This window comes from Perca flavescens, chromosome 15 (genome assembly GCF_004354835.1).
Source record: "Perca flavescens isolate YP-PL-M2 chromosome 15, PFLA_1.0, whole genome shotgun sequence".
NCBI classification, from domain to species: Eukaryota; Metazoa; Chordata; class Actinopteri; order Perciformes; family Percidae; genus Perca; species Perca flavescens.
In genome coordinates, this window is record NC_041345.1 from 21,385,570 (window position 1) to 21,411,451 (window position 25,882).

General features: G+C 40.6%; 1 protein-coding gene across 2 annotated transcripts in view; it reads left to right on the forward strand.

Moving 5' to 3' along the window:
• The window catches only part of radil2a (Ras association and DIL domains 2a), a 37,310-nt gene that overhangs the window by 1,262 nt on the left and 10,166 nt on the right, over nt 1-25,882 (forward strand). For both annotated transcript variants that reach the window (XM_028599776.1, XM_028599777.1), the window contains exons 2-11: nt 9-338; nt 1,832-2,067; nt 5,909-6,237; nt 9,345-10,028; nt 10,254-10,291; nt 12,115-12,284; nt 12,418-12,530; nt 17,984-18,203; nt 19,179-19,351; nt 24,479-24,623. In XM_028599776.1, coding sequence (XP_028455577.1) covers nt 9-338; nt 1,832-2,067; nt 5,909-6,237; nt 9,345-10,028; nt 10,254-10,291; nt 12,115-12,284; nt 12,418-12,530; nt 17,984-18,203; nt 19,179-19,351; nt 24,479-24,623 — 2,438 coding nt within the window. The remainder of the gene's footprint in view (nt 1-8; nt 339-1,831; nt 2,068-5,908; nt 6,238-9,344; nt 10,029-10,253; nt 10,292-12,114; nt 12,285-12,417; nt 12,531-17,983; nt 18,204-19,178; nt 19,352-24,478; nt 24,624-25,882) is intronic.

Here is a 25,882-nt window from a genome sequence, read left to right on the forward strand (position 1 = left end):
CCTCTCAGGTCCAATAACTCAGACATCACCGTCCGCTCCACAGAGAGTGTCGGTGTCCGGCAGCCGGCCAAAAGCAAAATCCGCCGCCACAACAACAGGCTTTCAACTGTCTTTAACCACAGCCCAAACAGTGGACGCCGCAGCCAGGCGCTGGGCAGCGGGTGCCTGGCTGCTGACCCCCAGGCTGCAGACGACCCGGCAGAGCTGTCCAGTCAAATGTCTGTCCCTGGCATCCTGAAGATTTTTGGCAGCGACATCTGTCAGGGGACCAACTATAAGAGCGTGCTGGCCACCACACAGTCCAATGCAAAGGAGCTGGTGAAGGAGGCCTTGGAGAGGTGAGGGGTTTCATTAAAGTGCTCACATTATGCTCATTTTCAGGTTCATAATTGTATTTAGAGGTTATATCAGAATAGGTTTACATGGTTTAATTTTCCAAAAACCATATCATACCATACCATAACCATATCTTTGTTGAACTGCACATTGCTGCAGCAACTCTTTTCACCCTGTGTGTTGAGCTCTCTGTTTTAGCTACAGAGTGAGGCATCACACTTCTATTCCATCTTTGTTGGGAGTCGCACATGCGCAGTACCTAGGTAAGGACTACTAGCCAGTCAGAAACAGAGTATGAGGGCGTGCCACGCTAGCAGCTAGGCGAGCATTATAACGTGTGTTACAAAGTGACGCACGTTCATCACAGAAGTAAAGGCTGGACTACAATAGAGCTGTTTGGAGCAGTTTGTGAACAGTGTTTTCTGTTGGAGATGGTAAGTCCCTTTGGGCTGGACTTTGAGCTTTTGACTTTTTCACTGTAAACCTATAATATGCACAAAAAAGATATATAACACAATAAAGGTAAGGGAAAAAGCCAAAAAGCATACTAGCTAGCAGCTAGGCGAGCATTATAACGTGTTTTACAAAGTGATGCACGTTTGAGATGTTAGCCACACAATATCTTACAGCCTCAGATGTTTCGCTTCAGGGTCAATATATCTTTTCCCTTCAATATTTGCACTATATTTAATATTTGAAATTTGCACATATCTTACCTTTGTTATATATTTCATTTTTATGTATGTCAAGCACAGCACAGCAGGGGCAACAGAGCATTTCACTGCACAATAAAGAGATATGTTGAGTATATTACAAATACTTGAAACTTGAAAACTTGAGCTTGGAGATTTAAGTCTGGAAAAACTCTATCAGATACTGACTGGATCAATCAGAGAATCACCAGCTGTGAAACATGTAATATGACTCACAACCTCATAAATCTCAATCAATCCAAGCACACAACTTAACTTGTTAACATGGGAAATGTTAAAGCCACAATTTCATTCCAACTTTTCAATTTTATGAACTTGATTAATCAGTCAATCATAAATGATTAATCAGTTAATCAAAAACAAAGCTTAGAGTCTAGAGCCATTCTGAAGCTGTACTTTGAGCTAAATGCTAATGGAAACATGCTCAAATGCTGGTGTTAAGCAGGTACAATGTTTGCCATGTTCAGCATCTTAGTTTAGCCTGTTAGCATGGTAACATTGGCACCAATCACCAAAGTTTTTACAATTCATCCTAAGGGGAACATGAATGTGTACAAACTTTCATATCAATCACTGTAATAGTTGTTGAGATATTTCAGTCTAGACCAAAGTGGTGGACTGAACACTAACCACTAGCATGGTTAGAAAAAATACAGTACGGCCTCCGGGTTGTCAATAGTTAAATTTGGCTGAAAAGGATTTGGTTAATTTAGTTCAAGAGAGTTTAGCATCCACCCCCCCCCTGTGGCCATCTTGTCTAAATGTCTACCTTTGTTGTTCAGGTACTGCCTGGAGAAAGAAGACGCCAACGACTACGTTCTCTGCGATGTGATCGGTAAGACGGGTGCAGACAACCAGTGGAAGAGGGAGTGTTTCCGGGTGGTGGGAGACAACGAGAAGCCCCTCATGCTGCAGTCACTTTGGAAACCCAAAGAAGGCTTCTCCAGGCGTTTTGAAATCCAGCTGAGAGCGAGCGTTGAAGAGCAAAGCTTAAAGGACAGAGACACAGTCACAGCAGGTACACACATCGGCTAATGCCTTCATACCTTCAGCTTATGTCCCTCGTCTTCTCCAGAGATCAAAGATTGTGCCTTCTCTCCTTAAAAAGCACACATCTCACCATTTTCAGTACAACTCAGCGACCCTTACATCCTTATGCCTGGGTAATCAATCACTCAGTCTCTGTTGTGGTGGCATGGGGAGCCTTTATTCTTGTCTCTTATTGCAGGCTAACAGCCTTCATTGTCCAGCTTATCACCAGCTAGAGCACGGGAGATGGCAGGCAGAGAGGTCAGAAGGAAACAAAAGCTGCAGTGAGGGATAGAGGAGGTCAGCGCAGCCCCACTCTTATCTGTGTTGTATTGCAAGTGCCCATTAGGGCCCCGTGAAACATCGAGGATCCGGGCAGCTCTTCCCGCTGGGCCTGTAGCTGCCAGAAAGTGGCCACTCACTGCTGTGTTATTCCTTCTATCATGGGCTCACTTCCTGCTCACTGGGGACTGTAAAGCCCTGTTGACTTTGGCATTTTGTTGTGGTTCTCTCTGCGTTAGACCAAGATACTGGCTTTCTAATCAGTATTATTCTTGGTACGACTGATGTTTTGGCAATTCCTCCTGATTGCAGCTTTGTAAAAATAAGATAAAACCTTAAAATGTTATTTCTGTAGCATGTTTTTCTTTATTAAACGATCAGTAAGTTAGAGTTAACTCTGCATTTAAACTTGGTGTAGAGTGATATACCTGCTGATAACACCCAGTATAAGCACAGTTGATACAGGACTCACTGGCAGATGACTGTTAGTGTTTCATGTTTCTGTTGCAAGTTGTTTTTTGTCTGTTGGTTTGTTGGTTTGTTTGTCTGTCAGCAGTATTACAGAAAACTACTGGCCCGATTTCCATGGAATCTGGTGGAAGGATGTAGCATGGGCCAAGAAGGAACCCATTAAAGTTGGGGGGAGATTCCAATCACGCTGCAGATACACAAATTATTTTTCACTTTTGTTAAAGTGCTCAAATTATGCTCATCTTCAGGTTCATAATTGTATTTAGAGGTTATATCAGAATAGGTTTACATGGTTTCATTTTCCAAAAACACCATATTCTTGTCATACTGCACATTGCTGCAGCTCCTCTTTTCACCACGTGTGTTGAGCTCTCTGTTTTAGCTACAGAGTGAGACATCACACTTCTATTCCATCTTTGCTGGGAGTCGCACATGCCCAGTACCTAAGTAAGGACTACTAGCCAGTCAGAAGCAGAGTATGAGGGCGTGCCACGCTAGCAGCTAGGCGAGCATTATAACGTGTGTTACAAAGTGACGCACGTTCATCACAGAAGTAAAGGCTGGACTACAATAGAGCTGTTTGGAGCAGTTTGTGAACAGTGTTTTCTGTTGGAGATGGTGACTCCCTTTGGGCTGGACTTTGGGCTTTTCACTTTTTCACTGTAAACCTATAATATGCACAAAAAAGATATATAACACAATAAAGGTAAGGGAAAAAGCCAAAAAGCATACTATGAGCACTTTAACATTGCGCGATAGGGCCTTTCTGCTGCATTCATGTGGTGTTGGAATAATAAAAATATAGGTTCCCGACTGGGAGAATTCACACTGCATTAACCTTGTGAGAAAGTGCGTGCCTTGGAGGTGGTCTGCAATCTCCGGGTCCTCTTCTAGTGTGAAATGTTTTGAATTAAAGGAAGAAATGTAGAAGATGAAGGCATTTTGTAGTGTATAAACACCTAATGTATCCCAGTGGTTTTTAAATAGGCGGTATGGCTAAACTAAAACACAAAAATGAATTTTATTAGTCTGGATTTAGATTTTAGAGTTTTAAAGGAACAGTTCAACAATTTGGGAAGCTGTTAATTTAAAAAGAAATGTTGCTGAGTGTGAGATGAAAAGATTGATACCACTGAACACTGGCTCTGTCTAATGTTAACAAAATCCACCTGCCAGCACCTCTAAAGCTCAATGATTAACTTGCTATCTTGTGTATTTAATCCATACCAAAACAGAAGTCTAAAAACAACAATTAACTGTTTTACTGGGAATGTGCAGGACTTTTTCTTGGCTCTGAGCAGTTGCTAGCCATTCAGTGGACACACCAGAATGTGACTATGCCTGGTCAGGAAATAGTCTGTCAGATAACACCCATAGAACGGCAAAATGTCAAAGATATGTGTTATAAGTGAGCTCTAGGGGTGCTGGTAGGTGATATTTGTTACGATATGGATATACCGTGATATTTTTCTCTATGCTATGCTAAGCTAAGCTAACTGACTTCATATTTACTGTACAAATATATAAGCAGTATCAATCATATTGTCTAACTCTCATAATAAAGCCAATATTTCCCAAAATGTCGAATTATTCCTTTAAATGAATTGCATTGGTCTGTGTTTTGGTGAATGAGTTTTAGGGTTGTAATGGTCTTAATTCTGTACGAAAGGGTTTACCACCATCAGAAGAATGAAATTCAAGAGCAAATATTTAGGGCTTATTTTCATAGCCGATTAATCTGTTGATTTTTTTCCCTGATTAATCGATTAGTTGTTTGGTCTCTAAAATGTCAGAAAATGGTGAAAAATGTGGATCAGTGTTTCCCAAAAGCCCAAGATGACGTCCTCAAATGTCTTGTTTTGCCCACAACTCAAAGATATTCAGTTTACTGTCACAGAGGACAGAAGAAACTAGAAAATATTCACATTTAACAAGCTGGAATCAAAGGATTTTTACTTTTGTCTTAAAAAATTACTCAAACCGACTAATCGATTATCTAAATAGTTGGATTAATTAAAAAATTGACAACTAATCGATTAATCGGTTAATCTTTGCAGCTCTACAAATATTGACAACTTGTAGTTTATGTCATAACAATGTGCCTGAAATATCAATATTGGTCAATATCAGTCAAACCCTGGTTCTCTCACTGACCGGGGGAAACTGCCCTTTACCTCTACAGTGTGAGCGTTTTAGACACTGAGCCCGGTCTCTCACACTGGCGCTGAACAATGTGGAAAACACCCACTTCCACAGCTGATAAGAGCTGCCGGGTGTAATGCCGGGGCTTGGTGGACATTCCTCTGTGCTTAATGGCTCCAAATGAGCTGAATAGTGTTTGTGTTACGTCAGGCCGACAGAGCGGCTGTTAGTATCAGATAGAGGTGGTCACATCTCACTTTCGCCGCACATTTCCTTTCTTTCCTTCTGGTTATGTTTTATTTGATTTGGTGCCAGTGCAGTGAAGCGTAATGTTGGAGTCCGTTTGATTGAGCGATTGAGTGATTTTAGGGGAGATTTTGGTCATTGTTAATTGTTTTGGTTAGGCATTTAGCTAAATAGGTTTCACTTTAAATCACCATTGTGTCTAATTGTTGCTCTTTTCTGTTCTTCTGCCTCTGTTTTTGGAAATTGATGTTAGATATTAAGGTTAATATGAATCTGTGTGTCTGTATCTTCCAAACTCCATGTCTGATCTTTTTAGTAACATTGAAATACAAGATACTAATTATGATTAATTAGAAATGTGTTTTGTTATCCATTTTTTCCAACATTTAAGTTATTTCTCGATCAATTATCACAATCTTTATCATAAGTAAAATTAACTCTAGCCGCAAAACTTAAAGTAAAGGGAAAAACAAACATAATCTGGCCAGTAGTTATAATGGAAATCCACAGAAATCTTTTTAAATATATAAGTTGACTACATAACCCTATAAATGGTCTTTCTAATCCTGCTCTTTCCAGACATCAGTTGTGCATTGTATTATCATGAACCTGCGACAGTTTGTTTTTCCAGATTCTAAATTGTATCATGTACAGTTTAGGTTAAACACGCTGTCTTCTTGTCGATCCAGGCATCAATGCTCAGGCTCGTAAGCTTCAGAAGAGCCGCTCCCGAGTGACCTCGCTGTTTGTGGACGGCAGCGGGGAGGATGTGGATGGACTCAGCATCTGGAGGAGTCTGAGTGAGATGGATCTGTCTGCAATGGGGAAGGAGGCCAACCGGGCCCAACAGAGCGCGCTCAGAGAGGATCCAGAGGCCGAGGCTGACAAGGAGGTCCTGCGACTGGGCATGGAGAAGGAGGAGACGGAGAGCAGCGACGACAACACCACCCAGTACTCCATCCACCCACCCTTTGACTTCCCGTACTTCCTGCTTCTGCAGGGCTACAGCCACAGACAGGTGAGTGAGGGAGGGAGTGGTGCAGATTATCTATTAGCTAATGTCATAATGAAACACTTTAAACCTTCAAGTCAAGTCAATTTGATTACTGTAGTATAGGGCTGGGCAATATATCGATATTAAATCGATATCGTGATATGTGACTAGATATCGTTTTAGATTTTGGATATCGTTGTATGGTAAGTGTTGTCTTTTCCTGGTTTTAAAGGTTACATTACAGTAAAGTGATGCAATTCTAAACTTACCAGACTGTTCTAGCTGTTCTATTATTTGCCTTTAACCACTTAGTCATTATATCCACATTATTGATGATTATTTATCAAAAATGGATAAAAATATTTTTTTGAAAGCACCAATTGTCAACCCTAAAACATTGTTGCAATATCGACATCAAGGTATTTGGTCAATAATATCTGATTTTTCTCCATATCGCCCAGCCCTACTGTAATAACAAAGTTTGATTGCATAAAACAGACAGCCCGTTTAATAAACGGTTTCTCTGATCTATCTACTGTACGTATAGATTCAATTGTTGTGGTGTAGAAGGTCATTGAAGGCCTCACAAGATCCTTGAGAGTCTCTTGGCAGTGTGTTGGCAGACTGAGGCCAACACAAGCTTATGAGAGACAACATGGTGTTAACAGGTACAGGCTTGGATTGAACGTCTTACGCTAAGAACCTCAAGGAGAAAATCCCAGAGTCAGAGAGTCAGGTGGCTATGAGAGGCCCGAGAGGAAGGAAACTCTTTGGATTTGGCTCTTGGACTACGGAGATGTGTTGTAGGCTCAGAGGGGGAAACAGAAGTGACCTCCACACAGGACAAGCTTTCTGTCACCACGTCCCAGTGAAAGGACAAAGTGTTCACCATTCAGTTAAAAGGAAACCTGCTGAGGACGTTTAAAAACCAGAAGATGACCCTGATTAAAGACACACTGTGGAGGAGGATAATCTACACAGAAGCTATTCTTAGTGTATATAAACAAACTCAGAGCGAGGCTGTAAACTATATGTGCTGTAATCCACCTACCAGTATACCTGATTTAGGTTTCAAACTATCAATTAAAAAAAAAGAAAAATCAGCTCCAGTGTTGATGTGTGATGGAGTTTGAATCACGGCTCGTTTTCTTCACAGTAAACCTGAGAGTCAGGCTGTGGTCATTTAGCCCGGCCCTATCCCCAGAAACATAACGCTCTTTCTTACGATGCTGTTTCCCCCCCGCTGGGGGAGATCTGCTGACTGTGCAGGAAGAGCTGCAGCAGGACTAACCTTACTCTGCAACAATAGGTCAACCCAAAGCAAAGGAACTTGGTCTGCGGTATATCAGTGGCCTAGATAACAGAAACCGAGAGCCTTTATGTAGCCATTTAGAGCTTTTAAAGTTGGTCATTAAAACTGTCTTCACAACTAACTGAACACAATTAGAGAATACAATACTGAAAACTACACATTCAAATTTCCACAGCTCTAGCAGATACATTGTTTTATTTGACCAACAGTCCAAAACTCAAAGATCATCAGTTTACTATCATACATGACAAAGAAAAGCATGACATCCTCACATATCAGAAGCTAGAACCAGCAAATGTCTGACATTTTTGCTTAAAAAACAACAAAAACAATAAATATTTGCCTCTTAATTTTCTGTCGACCGACTTATCGGTGAATTAATGAATCGTTGCCGCTCTAAACAAAATAACACACGTTTTAGTACTTGTATGCAGAATATTTGACTGTTTTTTCATGTCATGCTAGCTAGCTAACACCAGCAGTAAGAGCACTTTAAAGTCATTATTTTATAAAAAAAATAAATCATGTTTGAATAACTAATAGATAAAATAAGAGAATACAATTCTTGAAGTGTGACAGCTACTGTATAACAAGCATTAGACACACTGACAGTATGTACACTCCGTGGTCACTTTATTAGGTACACCAGTACAATCTGTTGCAATTCAATACAACAGCTCAGCAATAAATTGTACCTTTATGAAGTTTAAGGCATAATGTTCAGTTTTTGTTGACATTGTCAGAAATATGTAAATTTGATTATATGTTTATTATTGAGATCGTAGTTGAAGGTGTTGTTGTACTGGAGAGGTGTTTCTCATTTTTTGTCCTCCCTATTTACATACACAGTTATAACAAAATACTCAACATTATAGGCATTAAAACATTAGATTGTGAAGATGAACCTAATAAAATGGACACCAAGTGTATAAACTAGACTTTTGCTTAAGCAGCAATTAATATCGGTTTTCAAACTATGAAACTTCTCAAACCTTTTGTATGTAGGAGATAACACACGACTCAGACTGTAAGCAGCACAGAAGATACCGTATCATCTCACGACTAACCGTCTTTTTGTGGTGGCCACGAGGTCATGGACATCACCGACGTCTCACTCATAAGCCCTTCTTTTCCTGTCTCCCCTTCCCGCTGCCAGTGCAAGCTGATCACGCTGCTGTTTACACGCACACTGCTGGCTCATTTCCAAAATGTCAAACAAGAAAATCAATTCCGTCCTACAAGTCGATTGGCACTGGGACACAGGTTTCCAATCAAGAATATGAGAATAAACAAAGAGCTGATGCGTGGACCCAAAACAAATCAGCAACTATGTTGATAATCGATCAGTCGTTTGTCAACTTCAAGCAACATTTGATGGTTTTTTCTCCTTCAATGTGAGAATCTGTTGCTTTTTTCTTGTCTTATATTAGACTAAAATACATGTTGCAGGCTTTTGGAAGGTTGGACAAAACAAGCTATTTGACGATGTTACTTTGACATTTAGTTAAATATATTTTCCAATATTTTATAGACCAAATCGTTCATTCTTAAGCCATTTTTTAAGCACAAGTGCCAAAGATGACCTGCAGTAGTTCCAACTTTTCCGCTGTAAGGATTTGCTGTGTTACTTTGTCTCATGTGATCGTAAACTGAATATCTTTGGGTTTTTGGACTGTTGATCGGACAAAAAAATAGGATATGTGACGTGCACCAATTTCTCACGTTATAAAACCAGACAATTAATGGATTATAAATGGCAGATTAATTGATAGTAAAAAGCGTTGTTATATGTCGCACTAAATAAAAACATTTTTTGCAGGATTTTGTCATCTACCTGATGAGTGGGACCACCACCATCTTTGGCTGCTGCAGGGAGCACTGTAACGGAGAAGACGAGGAGAGGTTAAAGGTGGACATCCTTCTCTTTGCTCCGGATGTGTTGCCTCAACACTGCTGTGTCAGACGCCTGGACTCCTCCACAGGGGAGCACAGAAAGACCTTGACAATGCTGAAGCCCCTTCACGGTGCTCCTGTGACCAGAAATGGTTTCCTTCTTAAAGAGGAGGTGGAACTGAACCCAGGGGACTTGGTGGGCTTGGGAAAACACTACCTGTTCATGTTTAAGGATCCTACCAGCGCATCAGGATCCCTCCAGACCCCTCCGTGGATGACCACACTCTGCCCGAACTCGGATACAAAGACATCATCCTCTTGTATATCATGTGGCTCCTCTGTTACCATCAAAAAGCTCAAGAGGAAGCCTTTACCACCTCTTTGGAGGGACCTGGAGGGCACAGAGGCCTTGGTAATATATGAGCTGGAGCAGGAGGAGAGGGTCCTGCAGGAGGTTTTGGATATGTTGGACCCCAGTGGAAGTGAACCAAAGCTGACGCCTGCTTTCCTGCTGAGCCTCTGCATTCAGCACTCAGCCGCCACGTTCGAGCTGACACACTTCAGACAGCTGCTGCTCCGGATAGCCAGCCGGATCCAGCTCGTTATGTGGGTAAGGATGAAACTCCCACTTCAGATAATTTACCTTTTGTGCCAGAGAATCTCGAATGTGTAAAAAAAAAGTGTCTATTCAGAACTTTATTCCCCTGAGTGTGAAGAAGAATGTAAAGTAATCAAATGTGCCATCAGGGTCATATTTTATGTACATAAGATGGTTGAGGTTTGCTGGTAAGACGTGCATGAAATGGATATGTTCTTTATGTGTTCCCCCTCTTAGGAGAAGACAAAAGAACTTGCAGCCATCCAAACAGAAATGTGAGTATACAAAGTGTTTTCAGAATGCCCCAGAAATGCATGACAATGAGCTGCCACAGAGAGAGGAGCAGCAGCTGCTGCCTGTGATGATATACGACACCTCAAGTTTTACTGTCTGAATAAAAGAGGAGTTCAAGTCTGATTTTACAACTATTTGCTCCTCCAGAAAACAATGAGGTTTTTTTTTAAATGCAGGTTGTGCAAAGAGAGAATTTCCCACCGTCTCTTCTCTAAGTAAGTAGAAGCAGCTGAGATTTTTCTCATGAGCACAGAGTCTACTTCCTTACCTAGCCACCGGATTACACTTTGTCTGTCTCAGCGGGTGAGCAGAGTTATCAAAGTATAAAAAACTTAATAGACCTTTAATAGAAGTGAATGGGAGACAGAGTGACTATTCAAGGGACAGAACTGTAATGTGACTGTACCTTTAGAAGGAAGTGTAAGATGTCTCACAATTGCAACTGATACTATTTTAACTATCAAATAACCTATAAATTATTATTAACGATCTATTATTTTTTCATTAAAATGTATGTGACTGTTATTGCCACTGTTCATCACACCCCCAACCGGCACCGTCAGACACCGCCTACCAAGAGCCTGGGTCTGTCCGAGGTTTCTGTCTAAAAGGAAGTTTTTCTTCGCCACTGTCGCACTAAATGCTTGCTCTTGGGGGAATTACTGGAATTGTTGGGTCTTTGTAAATTATTATATAGTGTGGTCTAGACCTACTCTATCTGTAAAGTATCTTGAGATAACTCTTGTTATGATTTGATACTATACATAAAATTGAATTGAATTGAATAAATAAATGCCCATCCAAAACTTTGCACAACACGGTATTCAATTTACAATTATATAGAAGAAAAAGAAGCAGGAAATCCTCCCATATAGAAGCTGGAAAGGTTTACATTGTTGCTTGATAAATGTGACTGAAACAATTGACAGATCATCAAAAGTGTTGTTGATTAACTTTTAGTTGATTAAGTAATTGATTAATCACCTAATCAATCCAGCTAACAGAAGAGTAGTCCTTTTTCACCGCAGACTTTTTGACTTGTTATTGTAGTAAAGGCATTAACATTAACAATGGCTTGATACAGTAAGGAGGAATGGAAAGTTGCTGTAACTCTGATTAACTGCATATAAACTTTTTGCTGATTTGCAGAAATTTTAAAGAAAGTTCAAACCAGATTAACTCGAGGATAAACAGAGTCCACTTTTGTAGGTGTTTTTCCAATTCTGAAGTCAGACTTACTGAATCGGATCAAATCGGTGTAACAAGTGTAAAAAAGTTTTTCTGTATGTTTGCAGTACACTGTCAAGCTCTGACTTTTTTATACCTGGTGCTTTATACCCTGTTTACACGGACATGGTTATTTTGAAAAACTGAGACATTTCCCTTTGTTTGTGCCCTTTGTTTACACGCAAACAGAGAATTCGCCTCTGAAAACTATTCTTTCTAAAACCTCCGGCCAGAGTGGGGATTTTGGAAAACTGCGTTTGCACGTTTGCATGTAAACTGAGACAAACGCAGGTTTAGGCAGCCGAGAGAGAGAAAGAGGAAGTGATTTGTTGCTATTGTTGCCATTTTCGGATTCTGATTGGCTAACGTGGGCTTGAGCTTCTCGTTACACTGCTACCTACAGGTTTGGGATGCTATTGAAGGCATATATGGGTACATGTAAACAAACACTTTTCTGAAAACTGCGGGCTGTGCACGATGTTATTTTTGAAAACGGAGAGGTTGAAATGTCCGTTTTTGAAAATAGCCGGCCACGTGTAAACGTAGCATTAGACTAATCTCTGTGTTTTTATCTCAGGAGCTCCAGTGACGGGCAGCCCGAGCATGTTCAGTTGCTCAGCATGGAGGAGCTGATCCCAGGTCTGCAGCCTCTGGTGCTGTGGATGGCCAACTCCATCGAACTGCTGCACTTCATCCAGCATGAAGTCCCTCAGCTGCTGCCCTGGAGGCAGGGCCAGGAGGATGAAGGTGCACACTGCGTGGCCTTGATTTAAACAATTATTTGTTTGTTATTGCTTGTTGATCATTTTTATTATTTCTTTTTAGCTTTAACAGTGTGTTGTACAGTATGTGTTTAAAAAATGTATGCGTGTGTTGTCAGGTCTGTTGGACTCTGAGATGTCCGCCACTCGCACAGCCTGTGAGGAAGCCATGACAGTCCTGGAGGAAGTCATCATGTTCACCTTCCAGCAGTCTGTCTACTATCTAACAAAGGTTGGCTGCCACCCATTGATATACTACGCCTTTAACACACAGCACATACACACACACACACACACACACACACACACACACACACACACACACACACACACACACACACACACACACACACACACACACACACACACACACACAAACTCATAGTGACATCAGCATGTTTCACATCCTTATGACCTGTAAAATCTTGATGACCGGTCACATGTGAAGCAGGAAATTGGACTGTGTAAACACCATATTCTGTTTTCATTGAGTATATTCCAGAAAGAAAACACAATAACAGAATGGAAACACCAACGTTGTCTGGCACTCTCAGTCAGGAAAAGCCTGTGAGATAGTGAGCAGAGTGTCTTTTCCACTGACTGGAATATAAACAAAAGACAATCTTGTCTCCCAAGGTTACACTGGTTACACTGGTTTGTTGAAGAACAAAACCAGAGGCCTGTACTATGAATCAAGCTCAACATGCCCTGGATTTCTTTCAGTTACCCAGCTTCAATAACCCTAACAACCGCGGTCCCACATAAGCTGTGTCACGACGGTGGTTAACAACTAGTTCAGTCAACCCAGGGTTTCCCAATCCAGTGACGCGCGCGTTCACATAAAAGAGGCGGTGTTTGCACAGCACGACCAATCGCAAACATCTACCAGATATTTTATATAAGAAGAGCAAATTATAATTCTACATAAATATGAAGAACACAGACACGGTTTTGCAGGCAAAATGCAATACAGTCGCTGCTTCCTAAAACTGGAGGAAAGCTGGCAACAAAATAGCCGACGCTGTAGATGCTTAAATCACAACGCTTATCAATATCTTCCCCATCAGTCAGGCACTAGATCTGACCATAATTACACTTGTGCTATCCATAAACTGCTGTTGGTTTAGCCTATTATTTCAGTTGCAACCCTGGCAGTGGGAAGCCATCGTGAGAGCAAATAAAATATATAAAAACATAATTCAAACTGACGTGTGCATTGGCAACACACGGCTCAAGAAGCCGATAGCCTATATGTAATTCCCTCCCATTACAATCTATTTCATAAAAAATACCCATCAAGGAATGTTAACGGGGTTGTCGGTCTCTAAATGTTTTAACTTTTATGAGCGCACCTCTCTCTCTCTCTCTCTCTCTCTCTCTCTCTCTCTCTCTCTCTCCAAGCTCAGAATTGAATTTAAACATAAATAAATAGGTAATTGTAGCAGACAAAATTAAAACTATTTTTTGTCAGTCTGGCATGAGCATTTTAAGTTGCCTATATTAGCCCTCATGTTGTCCTTGGGTCAAATTTGACCAGTTTTCAAAGTTTTTTAATATTAGAAAATATGGGATGTCAAAATAGTTAGTTAGTTAGTTATATTTTATATCTGTGTCATGCCAAACATCTTGGCCCATCCCGCATGGGATTACAAGACACCACAAATTCACTTATTCAACAAACATCTTCCCGTTGCATATACAAATCCTTCGAACAAATACATGAATACAAATATATAGACATACACATACATACATGTATATACACGTACACACATACCACACACAAACAACTAGTTCTCATCTACACTCGATAAAGAGCTTTTTTCCTCTTCTCCCAGGCTTTATCTAAATAATTAGCCAATTGTCGAAATAACCATCAAAACTATAAAAAAAGAAAGAAAAAAACAGGACAAAAAGTTGGAGAAAAACAACAAAAACAATGAAAAAAAACGTCTAAAACACTGGGAAAAAAACCCATTTGCGCCCAAAACATTGAAAAAGTGGTTGGCAGGAAGACAACACAAGGGTTAGTCTGCTTTTTTTTCCACTCACACTGAACTCACACAGCTAATACTCAGTCTCAGTGATGAAGAGGATTTTCTGTTTTGGGTTTTCTGTTGTTTTTTTTGTCTCGTGTTTGCCTTTCCTGCCCATGCCTATCTACACACCTGCAAAGAATTAGCCTCGTTAGTCGTTCTCTGTTCCCAGAGTTTTCTCCAGCCAATCAGCTCCTGGTTGTCTGCCTAATCACATCATTGCCATCATCTGAGCTTCTCTGCCCAGCTCTCCAGCTGCACTAAATCCCCTAGCCAGATTAGTTTGTATTTTTTCAGTTCAGTTTTTGTTGGATTTAAAAGTGGTAATGGAGGGGGGGGGAGATCTGACAGAGAAGATACACTGGGAGCAACAACAAAAAAAGAGAGCTCAAACACCTTTGGATATGTACTGGGCTCTTGGAGTAGTGAAGAGTAAATTATCTGAGTAATCTGGATGTAGAAATTGGACTGAGATTGGAGATGTAGGCTTGTGCCAAACCATGCAGAACTTTAAAAACAAAAGAATCAATTCTTTATTTTACTGGTAATCAATGAAGGGAGGCCAGCACCAGGGCGATGTTGTCTATCTTCTTGGTACCAGTCTCGCTGCTGCATTTTGAACCAGCTGTAGGCCAGTTAGGGAATAAAAGCATTTAAGTCTTCAGGTTTCCAAAAAACAAAAATATCTTATTTACACTATTTCCCTAAAGTTGAAAAAGCCAAAAGACAGAAATTATATCCAGGGTGCGAACTATGAGGGAGCTAGGGGGTGCTCCCCTGAAAACGTGATTTGTGAAAAATATTAACAGTGTGTCGTTTTGACGTGCAATTTCAGTTTTGTGTAATGTGATCATCGTGGATTATTATGTGTAAAATTGCAAAAATATCATTCATTCATGAGCATCAAGGCGTGGCGGCGCAAATTCAACTCATGTTTAGTACATGTTAACTCAAAGATTCATAGAAACAATAAAAACGTTGGAGACCATTAATCGCCGCAAAGCTCAAACGGAACATGTTAGAGACCGTTTCCCCTGCAGGGAGATCACGAACTGAAAGCTAAGTGTTGCGCCTCCAAAAATCCTCAGGCAATAGGCCTACAGTCTGGACACACTGTGGACACACAGCACTTTGTTCAAATGCTAACAAGCTGCTGGCAGAACGGTTAAGGATGGAAGCTTTGGGTGCGTCTCTTAGGCCTAATTGAACGGAGCAATTATGGTATTCTTCGGTAGCCTGAGTAACTTTAACCGTTGTTCATGTGAAATCTCAAAGACAGCCTGATGCTTTTTTATAGACTATTTGTGGGTGGCTGTTTGACTTATCAATTCCTGGCGATAAAGTATAATAGGGTAAATCCTGTATAGTGCATACACTTGTAGCTGTTATGTATCTTTGTAAGTCATTGCCACAATCGCACGAAAAATGGGCTCCCCCAAAGGCCACGGTATAATTCGAACATTGATTATATCCTATATTTCTGGCATTTGTACAAATATTTTAAGACAGAAATATGATATGATAAGGATGATGGGGACCTTTTTCTTATCCTCATTCATTGGAGCAAATTGTTTGCCATTTAGCATTTGACAGATAGGGCCTAAGATGGAGCCTTGGAGTAAACCACAGGAGACACAAATAGTTTATACCAATGTAATGCTTTAAAAACTTAAATTCGGACACACACTTGACACGGTGTATCTTAGTGTGTGTCTGGATTTGCTTTGTCAGCAGTCAACTCTCCTGTTTTACAGCCCCACAGGACACTCCCAGACTAGATTTGTGACTTTCCCATGTTAAAGATGCTTATTAGAGGCTGTCTGTTTTATACAGAATCCAGTTGACATCATTGAGACACATTCTGAGACATATTTCAACAGCCTGTACTGAAAAAAGAGACCTTTTACTGTACAGTTTATGTTCTTCAGTTTAAAAGAAACTTTGCTGAGGAGTTTCTTTTATGTGGCTTTTTCAGAGGCAGCTTTTCAGTTTACCATTGCGTTTAATTGTCAAATTTTGAGGCTTGTTAATCAAGCAGCTCCGGCTTTGTTTACCGCAGTAACATGCATTCTAATGTCTGTCTTAATTAGACGATGTATTCTTTATGTATGTGTTGTCTGGTAACTATTTTTCTGGTGAAGAGAAAAAGAGGATCTGTTTCCTGCAGAGGAAGACAAACTGTCATCAGAGAAACACCCAACTGGGGAAAGGAGGGAAGGGAGGCGCTGAAAACTGTTTTTCTGTTGATTTCCTGTGAAATATGACTCAACGGCCATCATTTACAGACATCACTTCTTCTTTTTCTTCTGGCTAAGTCTTTTTAGAAATAGAATATGAATTCAACTTTTTCCAAAGGGCATTCAGGCAGCTGTTAAATACATCACAACAGAGTGCCCATCCAGACGTTTCAAACACTTAACAGTGTAATTTTCCTTAACCATCTTCTGTCTCCTTGCTGTCAGTTTCCATGCTAACCAATAAGCACCTGCAGATTTGCTGGTGACCCGTTGTCTCAGGCATGCAGGGTCATCGTCGTCTTAATGGCCTCTTTTAGTTTTTCTGAGGTCATTGTGTGTGTGTGTGTGTGTGTGTGCGTCATGCCAATGGCAGAACTGTGTCAGAAGAAGTAATTCATTACATTTATATAGCGCTTTATCATAGACACTCAAAGCGCTTGGGGGGACTACTTTCTAACACCACCAATGTGTAGCACCCACATGGGTGATGCATGGCAGCCTTACGACACCAGACGCTCACTACACATCAGCTTGGTAGAGAGGGAGGGGAACATATTTTCAGTCGTGGGGAAAACACACATTTTAAAGGTACCAGGATGTTATATCATCATACTCTTGAGTTCTTTTCTACGCCTCTTCGCCGGCAACAGCCATGGCCGGAGGCAGAACTCCTATGCTAACTATGCCAATATTTAACACAAATGTCTAATACAATAAAATGATGACATTTTATAGCCAAAGTTCAAAGGTCAAAGGTTAACTTTTCTGTGACATCTGCCATCACTGTTCTGGCCATTATTGAACGACCTAACTCAGGAACAGAAAGGGAGACATTTGGCTGGTGGTGATAGAATAAATCTTCTGTGCTGCCGGGTTGAACATGTGTGTGAAGCATCCAAGTTTTGCCAAAAAATACCCTTAATACCTTTTTTATTACATTGCTTCAAAGTCTTCACTACATATATTATATGAGTCTGGACTAACAAGGATATAAACTACATCTTGACTAGTTGGCACCATCCTCATTTTAGTTTGGCAGTTTTGGTATCTAAAATGACTCAAGTTGTAGTGCAACTGTTGGATAGTGTTTTATATTTCCTTCAGCTGGCCTTTTGTGTTGCGAAACAAGCTTTCCTGCAGAGTTTCCTGAACACTCTGTGAATGCCTTTCTTTCTGTGAATCATTATGTTCTGTACTAAACAAGAAAAGACAGAAAACGATTATTTTCCTGCTAACGTTATTGCACTGTACATCATATAATCAGCAGTCATGTGGAGAATAAGGACATTTGTGTGCATGTTGTACTTTATTGTTCCATGGTGCATTAGCAGTGGTTATCCAGCACTTTGTACAGTGTGCAGTGCAACATCCGGCTGGTCTTAACAGCAGAGATGTTAACTCCTTCTCCACAGAGTATGTATTCAGTCTTGCCTGGTCTACTGGATGGGAACCCGTTCTCAGAGGGCGGTCAGCTGCGAGTGCCTGATGGACTCGACGGCATCCTGGAGGTGCTGAAGGAAGCGCTGAAGCTTCTCACAGCCTTCCAGGTCCATCCAGACATCTCGTTACAACTCTGTGCCTACCTGTTCTTCTTCATCAACGCATCGCTGTTCAACGCCCTCATGGAGAGAGGTGAGACTTCATCTAACTTTCCGGCATTAAGAAACCTGTTTGATCGGTTTCAACTTTTGTTTTAGCAACTGCTTCTGTTCAGACTGAATTAGCTCCACAGCTATTGGATGGATTGTCATGTCATTTTGTACGGACATTCCTATATGATGCCTCATACTAACTTTGATGATCCTCTGACTTTTTTCTCTAGCACCACTTAGAGGTTCACATTTGTAGTTTTAAGTGAATTGTTTTGACAAGTATTGGATTGATTGCCATGGCGTTTGGTTCAGAAAATCATGTTCCTCTCATGAGGAACTGTAATAACTTTGGTGATAAAGGACAACATTTCTATTTGTCTGATGTTGGCTTATGATCATATACCTGCAAAACTTCTGTTTAGTGCTAATTTGCAAATGCTAGCATGATAACATACTAAACTAAAATGGTGAACATGGAAAACATACCTGCTAAAGATCAGCATTGTCATTATGATTGTGAGCATGTTTGAATGCTAATCTTATCAATTAGCGTGAGTACAACCTTGCAATGCTGCTAGCATGTCAGTGGACTAATTATTAATATAGAAAAAACTGGAAGTAGATTTGAAAGAAAGAAAAAAGTGACGCAACCTTGTTGAAAATCAACAATCAATTTTTGATTTTGAAGAAGGCCTGGGGGCCGAAACATCATCAAAATAAATAGAGAAATGCATATGCATGAGCCTGAAATATAATAACTGAATTTCTTGCCTATATTCTTACACAATTTAATTACAAAAATAAATAAATTAATTAATTAATTGTTTCACCCATAGTTTGTTTTAAATCACTATGAACATTTAGATTGAAAGCATTCAAAATTAAGATCATTTAAGCATTTCTGTAACCAGGCTAATAGCATTAATACTTATTCTGCTATTCTAACTTATTTTATGACATGCCTGTACTGCTACTGAATGTAAAAACTATCTAATTTTTGACTGATTTGTTTCAGGATCTGTTGCTGGGTTTTACCAGTGGTCCCGAGGTGTTCAGATCCGGGCCAACCTGGACCTGCTGATGGACTGGATCCAGAGCATCGGTCTGGGCGATCTGGCCAGCGAGTTCTTCCAGAAGCTTTCTGCTGCTGTCAATCTGCTGGCCACACCCAAAGAAACCCTCCTGCAGGTCAGAGGACATCTGTTTCTCCTTTCCTGTTTGTCTCTCCGTGGGCGGGTGTAGCCTTGAGAGTCGAGTCATGTAAGCGTCAGCATGAATGTTTTTGTTGTCTTAAAAGTGTCAGTACAACATTGGTTATGTATGTTTATGTATGAGGTGCAAGACGTTTCACTTAACCCTTCCCACTGCAGAAATGCAACTCCTACTCTTTTCTACAGCGTCTTATTGTTGCCAAACATTGTGACTAATTATGCCATAAAGTCTGTGGAAGCATGTTTTTGGTTTACAGTTATAGTAGCGCTGATGCACTTGAACTCCCATTCACATTGAACAGATATGAGGAAATGGCCTGCAGGAACAAAGTAAATACACTAAAATTATCAACTCATGACATCATGGTGTAAAGAAAGGCTTGGCCATAACTTACGTCACTTAAAGTCCTATGGACCTGAGTATATCCTGTTAGCCAGAGCATTTATGTAATACATTATCAGTTTAAAGCCTACTTATTTTGACGTAAAGCAAGTGGAAACATTTGGCCAAGAGCACAAATGACATTTTAATGTTCAAAGACACAGATACACATTAGAGTAAAGGCATTTTAAAGTTTCAGTTTATGCTCAGGCATAAGGTATTGTATCCCTCAAAGAATGCTGTACATCACTAGAACAACAACTTTATATCTGCTTTCACTTGTGTTTAGTCTTTGCTGTGCAGTTGTAGCTTGCCAACTTAACATTCAATCCCTCCTTAAGCACACCATTCTCTAGTTACCCATTCAAATATTGTTTACACTTTGTACCGCAGAAGGAAGCTGAGCTCTTACTTGGCTGGTTAATAAACACATAAAGAGAAACTGGCACGTACAATTAGCCAGGTATGACATATAAGGAACAATAGGTCGCACAAAAGTACAAACCTTTTACTCATTCACAGGTCTGTTGCACTTGAAAAGATGTTTATGTGGTGAAGCGGCCATGTGCTGCTATTGATTGTGTACTTTAAATAGAAAAGGCATCTTATATGTGATGTATAAAAGCCCAATCTATCAAATTAATTGCCTCTAATTCTTTGTGAGATCATTACTTCTTGGGTTAAATTAATGTGCGACATAACTTAGTTAAACTACTTAGTTATTTATGATAGGTACATGACAGATTTGAAAACCAATCGCTGTTGAATATGCAAAAGCCGAAAAAAAAACTGCAAAAAAAACTCCAGGGCAGAGGGAACAGTCAGTATAGAGAGCGGAAACACACTGTCATTGTAGCTATCAGCCACTGCCAGTTACAAGCTAACGAACAACATAAACAAATAAAAGACACTACACTTCTAATTCTAATACATCTGCTAGTCGCCAATTTTGGTGCACAACAGACTCCTCATCTCAGTCTGCGTCTGAATAGTCTGGCCCACCGGATGTACAGTGCTGAGATAAAGCCTGAGATGCGCTGGATGGCCCTCCCCTTTCGCTATCTCCGCTATCTGTTTTGCAAGGGCAACGCCACTGAATCCGGGGCTTAGCGCTGCCCAGAACGGTTGTGATTGGTTTAGTCAACCTTGTTTGAAGAAATACAAACAAGGCAGAGCAGTGGTGGTGGGCGGCGCCGAGGACAGGTTTCTCAATGAGGGAGAAAGATGTATTTTACTTCAAAATGTGTCTGGAGCTGGGTTGATGGATAAGACTGTATAAGTGAAGCTTATACAGTCTAGATCTTCCCCTAGTGGCTGTCTGCAGTATAGGTCATAAATCCTGCTGTTTTATGTATTAAACGGAACTAACACTTCGCTGCAACACAAACAAATATATTTATTCACCTATATTCACACATGAGGCATATTTTCATTTTGTTTTGATTGAACTGTATTTTTGAGGAACTGTAGGTCTACAAAATTAATTTTACAAGAAATTCTTCATAGGGAAACCAAAACCCAAAGTAGGCTATAGTATGAAACCATTCATATTGAAACTAATTGCATATTTGCCTCAGTGGCAAAGTTTGCAGCCTTGCTGTGTGCATTTGATTTTTCTTGGCTTTTGCAAAAATAACTCCAAGGCTGGGCTATAGGGGAATTCAGAAAGAGGTGGCTCATTAATGCTGAGTAGCATACATGCTGCTAGATGGTCCCCCTGTGGCCTGTTCTTTAACACTAGAATGGCCAGGACGGTTTTGAAATTTATATGTGTAATAACTTTGCTAAATAAAAAAATACAATCCTGCTGGTACCTGACTTTTCCTAAAAGAGTCTGTATTTTTATTTAAAATTGTTTTTATATAGCCTACATTACACAAAAGGCAAAGAAAATACAATCACTTTTACCTATTTTGGCCATTTTTTCGCGGTTTTGTTTTTAATCTTTTGCGTGGTTGCAGATGCATCTTGGTTGCTTAGTAATAATCATAGTCTCTGTCAGAGAAACGTAGCGGTCTCGAGTAACAAGTGTGGGCATCAGCGATGGGCCGAAGGCAAAGCCGGAGTCGGTAACGTAGGCTACGGCGTGGATGGCCTCTGTTCTGAATCAGAAGGAAAGCACCGGGCGCTCACTCTGTGAAAGGCGCGGTACACGTAGATGGCCGGTAGCTGTCTACGTGTTCATATAACTTTATACATGCTACAACTGGCTGGAATCATTGAACCCATCCTCTCCAAGGAGTGCACCAGCTGTAAAATGTCCCGGAGGAAGTTCATGCAGCAACTGGCAAAGTAGCTGAGAGCGGAGTTTATGGAGGAAAAAAGGGAAACGGCGCACGGTCTGAACAGCGCTGCGCAGTGCGCACCACAGCAGACACCAAAATGGAGGCAGTGCCAGGTTAGGTTATAAATGTTCAAATAACATACTTTTAATTGTTATTTGGCTGTGAATTATGTTGAATGAATTTCCCCCAATATGTTTCGGGACATGAATGTATGAAATAATCACGGTTTAGCCTATGCCATGATATGATATCAAGGGCGTTGTATTGAATCAACAGCCATGTGCAATTTAGCTAGCAGGTGAAGGTGAAACTAAAAATGTGCAAGAACTATAGACTAATAATACAGGCTTAAATCAACTGACAACATAAGTTATACGACTTACAGTTCTCAAGGATGCACACATGCCATCTCAACCGGGTCCTCTGGACAGCCTGTCTCTTTTTTTCTTTCTCCCTTTTCTCCGAGTGGCACGTGTGCCCACTCGTCCGCGCTATTCTTGGACGTGCTTTCTAACGATAGACGGCTTTTTGTACATTTCTGATACCGTGGCGGGAGAAATGGCAATCAACATAGAGCAAACACTGCAATTGTCTTGGGCGACGCTAAGCCCCGGACACAGTGACGGTGCCTCTGCAAAATAGCCTCTGGAAGGAACTTGTTTTGGTGGAACATGTGTACGTTTAGTCGTGCAACAGAAAACTCAGATTGGACAGATAGTCTAGCTAGCTGTCTGGATTTACCCTGCAGAGATCTGAGGAGCAGTTAACCATAGTCCTCAGAAATCCATCAGAGTTTAGAATGCCAACACAAAGAAAGCGGAAAATGACGGACATCCGGCCTAAAAAGAGGGACATCCAGTGGAATTTCCTGTGGCAGCCGAACAATCCCGGAAGTGGAACGTCGTCGATATAGACTAGCGGATGGGACATGGGCCAAACTAAAAAAATCAAGAAGCACATCATACATTTTCCCCATAGATGGTTTCCGTCCTTTTAGGTTGTTCTGATCACGCTGATGCTTGTTGAAGTGCTCATTTTTCTGATCAGGTTGGTCACTACAGGGCTATTTTGGGATCATTTTTGTACAGTGGGAGAAAGTGAAGACGCGTCGTCCATCTTTATGTACAGTCTGTGGTCTGGAGGGGGGACTTTAAGATGTTCGAGCTGACCACAGAACTCATTTGAAATTGATATGACCCTGCTCTGTATTAGTGGGAGTAACTGTGTTAAATATGAGGCCCAGTTTTACACAGCTGTTTTCACTGTATGACTCACAGTCGTGATACCAGCCTGAAAGATCTCCAGGGCACAGCACCAACCCCCCCTCAGGACACAGCTGTTGAAAGCTGTGTCTCGTCGGTTCGTGGGATTGGACTGTTGCTAGGAAGCTTGTGGTTTTATGGATCCTTGCCTTGGCATGAGGTCACTTTGTGGCTGCTGCAACAGAGCACACACCCTCAACAGATTTTTCCATCTGGAGTTCTGGGCTTTTAGGAAACTGAATTGGCTCACTGGCACAAATTGTAAGTTACTCCAGAGGGATGTGGTCCTGCTTGTTTCTCCAGTATGGGGAACGCAACATCTGAGGAGTTATTTTAGGAGAAAATAGCTTCCAAAAATTAAATCTCAGACATAACAGACAGACATTTTTAAATGTCTGCAGTTTATATGCAGCATTTAAACTTCACCTTCTGTTGAGCTTAGTGTGGTGTCTGTGTTATAAGAGAAGGGCAGGGACACGACATTTAAGTTATGGTTTCTATGGTGGCCCCGGCATGTCTGAGCAAAAACCTGCTTCCACCAATTCAACTGTAAACAGACTGAATGAACTATGTAATGTTTGTAGTAATCACATGCCCGTCATGGCAAGTGACTCACCTTTCCTTATCCTCAAGCTACTTTCTGTAGTTATCAGAAGATCAAATATTATCTTTCTCAAGGGTGTCATATTTCATGATAAGAAACCTTAGACACTGAGTGGAGAGATAATGAAAAGTTTACACTTCTTGCGCTGCACAGAGTAGAATGACATGTTAATTATTACTCATCTTTTAATCCAGTGCCGAGTAAACACAGGTATGGAGCTTTGAAGAAAAGCTGCATTGATTTAAAACAACTTAAAGTGCTCCTAATCTGTTTTCACCAGGGAGAAATATTTTCCCAAGAGGATTTTTTTACCACAGGAACAAACTATTTACTAGATCATATAATTGGTTTAAAGTACTCGGCATGCAAATGAGAGAGTAGCATGATGGGAAAGTACTTGTTTCTCCATCTCAGTCATTCTCGCAATGACTACAAAGAGCTTTTGTGGCTCGTTCTTTAAGATGAAACCATCACTTTTACAATTCTGCATTTTTATTGTTAAGGGGTTTAGAATAAGTTGTTTGCCTCATGTGTCTCAGTGTTTTTTCTTTGTTGTTTTATGTCCGTCCAGGCGTCCTGGGCTTCTCTCAGGACTGAATTTGCTGCCCTGAACGCTGCTCAGCTTCACCACATGCTGAGGGAGTACAGCTCTGGTAAAGCCTGTCCCACCGGATGGACCCCGTCCCCTAATGATGCAGAGGACACTATTAGGACGGGTGAGACGCGTACACCATCCTTAAAGTTATGGTTCGGAGTAATTTCACCCTAGGCTGCTTTGCACCTTGACCTCGAGCCAAACAACCCCCCATAAGCTTTTTTCCCTTGTTATAAAGTTGGTCGAGTTAGCGTTATCAGCTGGTTAGCTTAGTGCAGGCGCTAATGGATCCACGTTTGTATCTCGTAAATTAATCCACTAATAATGCCCGGAATGATACCAAACTTCTACAGTAGTACAAATAGTTTCTGTACTTATAAAACGAGAGATTAGAAAGTTTGTAACTACACCAGAAGTATATTTAAATAACACTTGCCTGATGGATACTCTTCGCGGCTGCTACCGCGCAAGATCTCGCATAGAGCACAACATCTATTGCTTTTAAACCGCAGCCGGGATATATACAACTGTGTGGCATCTTGTCCTATCACCTCACACTGCAGTAGCTGCTTCTGCTGTTCACTCACTTCATGATTCTTCTTTACCAGTAGTCTCTTCTGGCAATAGATGTTGTGCTAGTGGAGTATCCATTAGCGCCTGCACTAAGCTAACCAGCTGATAACACTAACTCGACCTGCGTTATAACAAGGGAAAAAAGCTTATGGGGGGTTGTTTGGCTCGAGGTCAAGGTGCAAAGCAGCTTAGGGTGAAATTACTCCGAATCATCACTAAAATAAATGTTTAATCCACAATTTCATTGACAAAAACACATAATTTGCAAATAATTTCATAGTTAAAGTTTTAGTCATGTTTGTCATATATCATATATTTTGGTATTTTGGTTGGACAAAACAAGCCATTTCAAGACGTCACTGTGGTTTCTGGTAAACTAGGATTGGGTTTTGTTTTTAACTTTTTTTTTTACATTTCATGGCGATTAATTCATTAAGTGAGATGAACCATAATAAAAATAATTGTTAATTGCAGCTTGAGACCTTTTCTCTCTCTCTTTCTTTCTGGGTAAAATCTTGAATTTGAATAATAATACATACTCTATAGTAAATAAATGATTATTCATCATCAGTTAAGAATAAAGGTAACATAAAGGTCTTACAAGTTCATGTGCAGGGTGTTTTAGTTTTCATAGATAGAGGTTTGAGGATTTACTCGCATGTATTTTAAATATTAAAAATTCAGATGAAAATCTGTTTTTAAAACATTAAGAATGCCAAATGACGACCCTGTTGACTGTAAACAGCAGTAACCAGACTCTATTCAGCAAGAATCTATTGCATGTCCAAACTTGACAGCAGACATGCT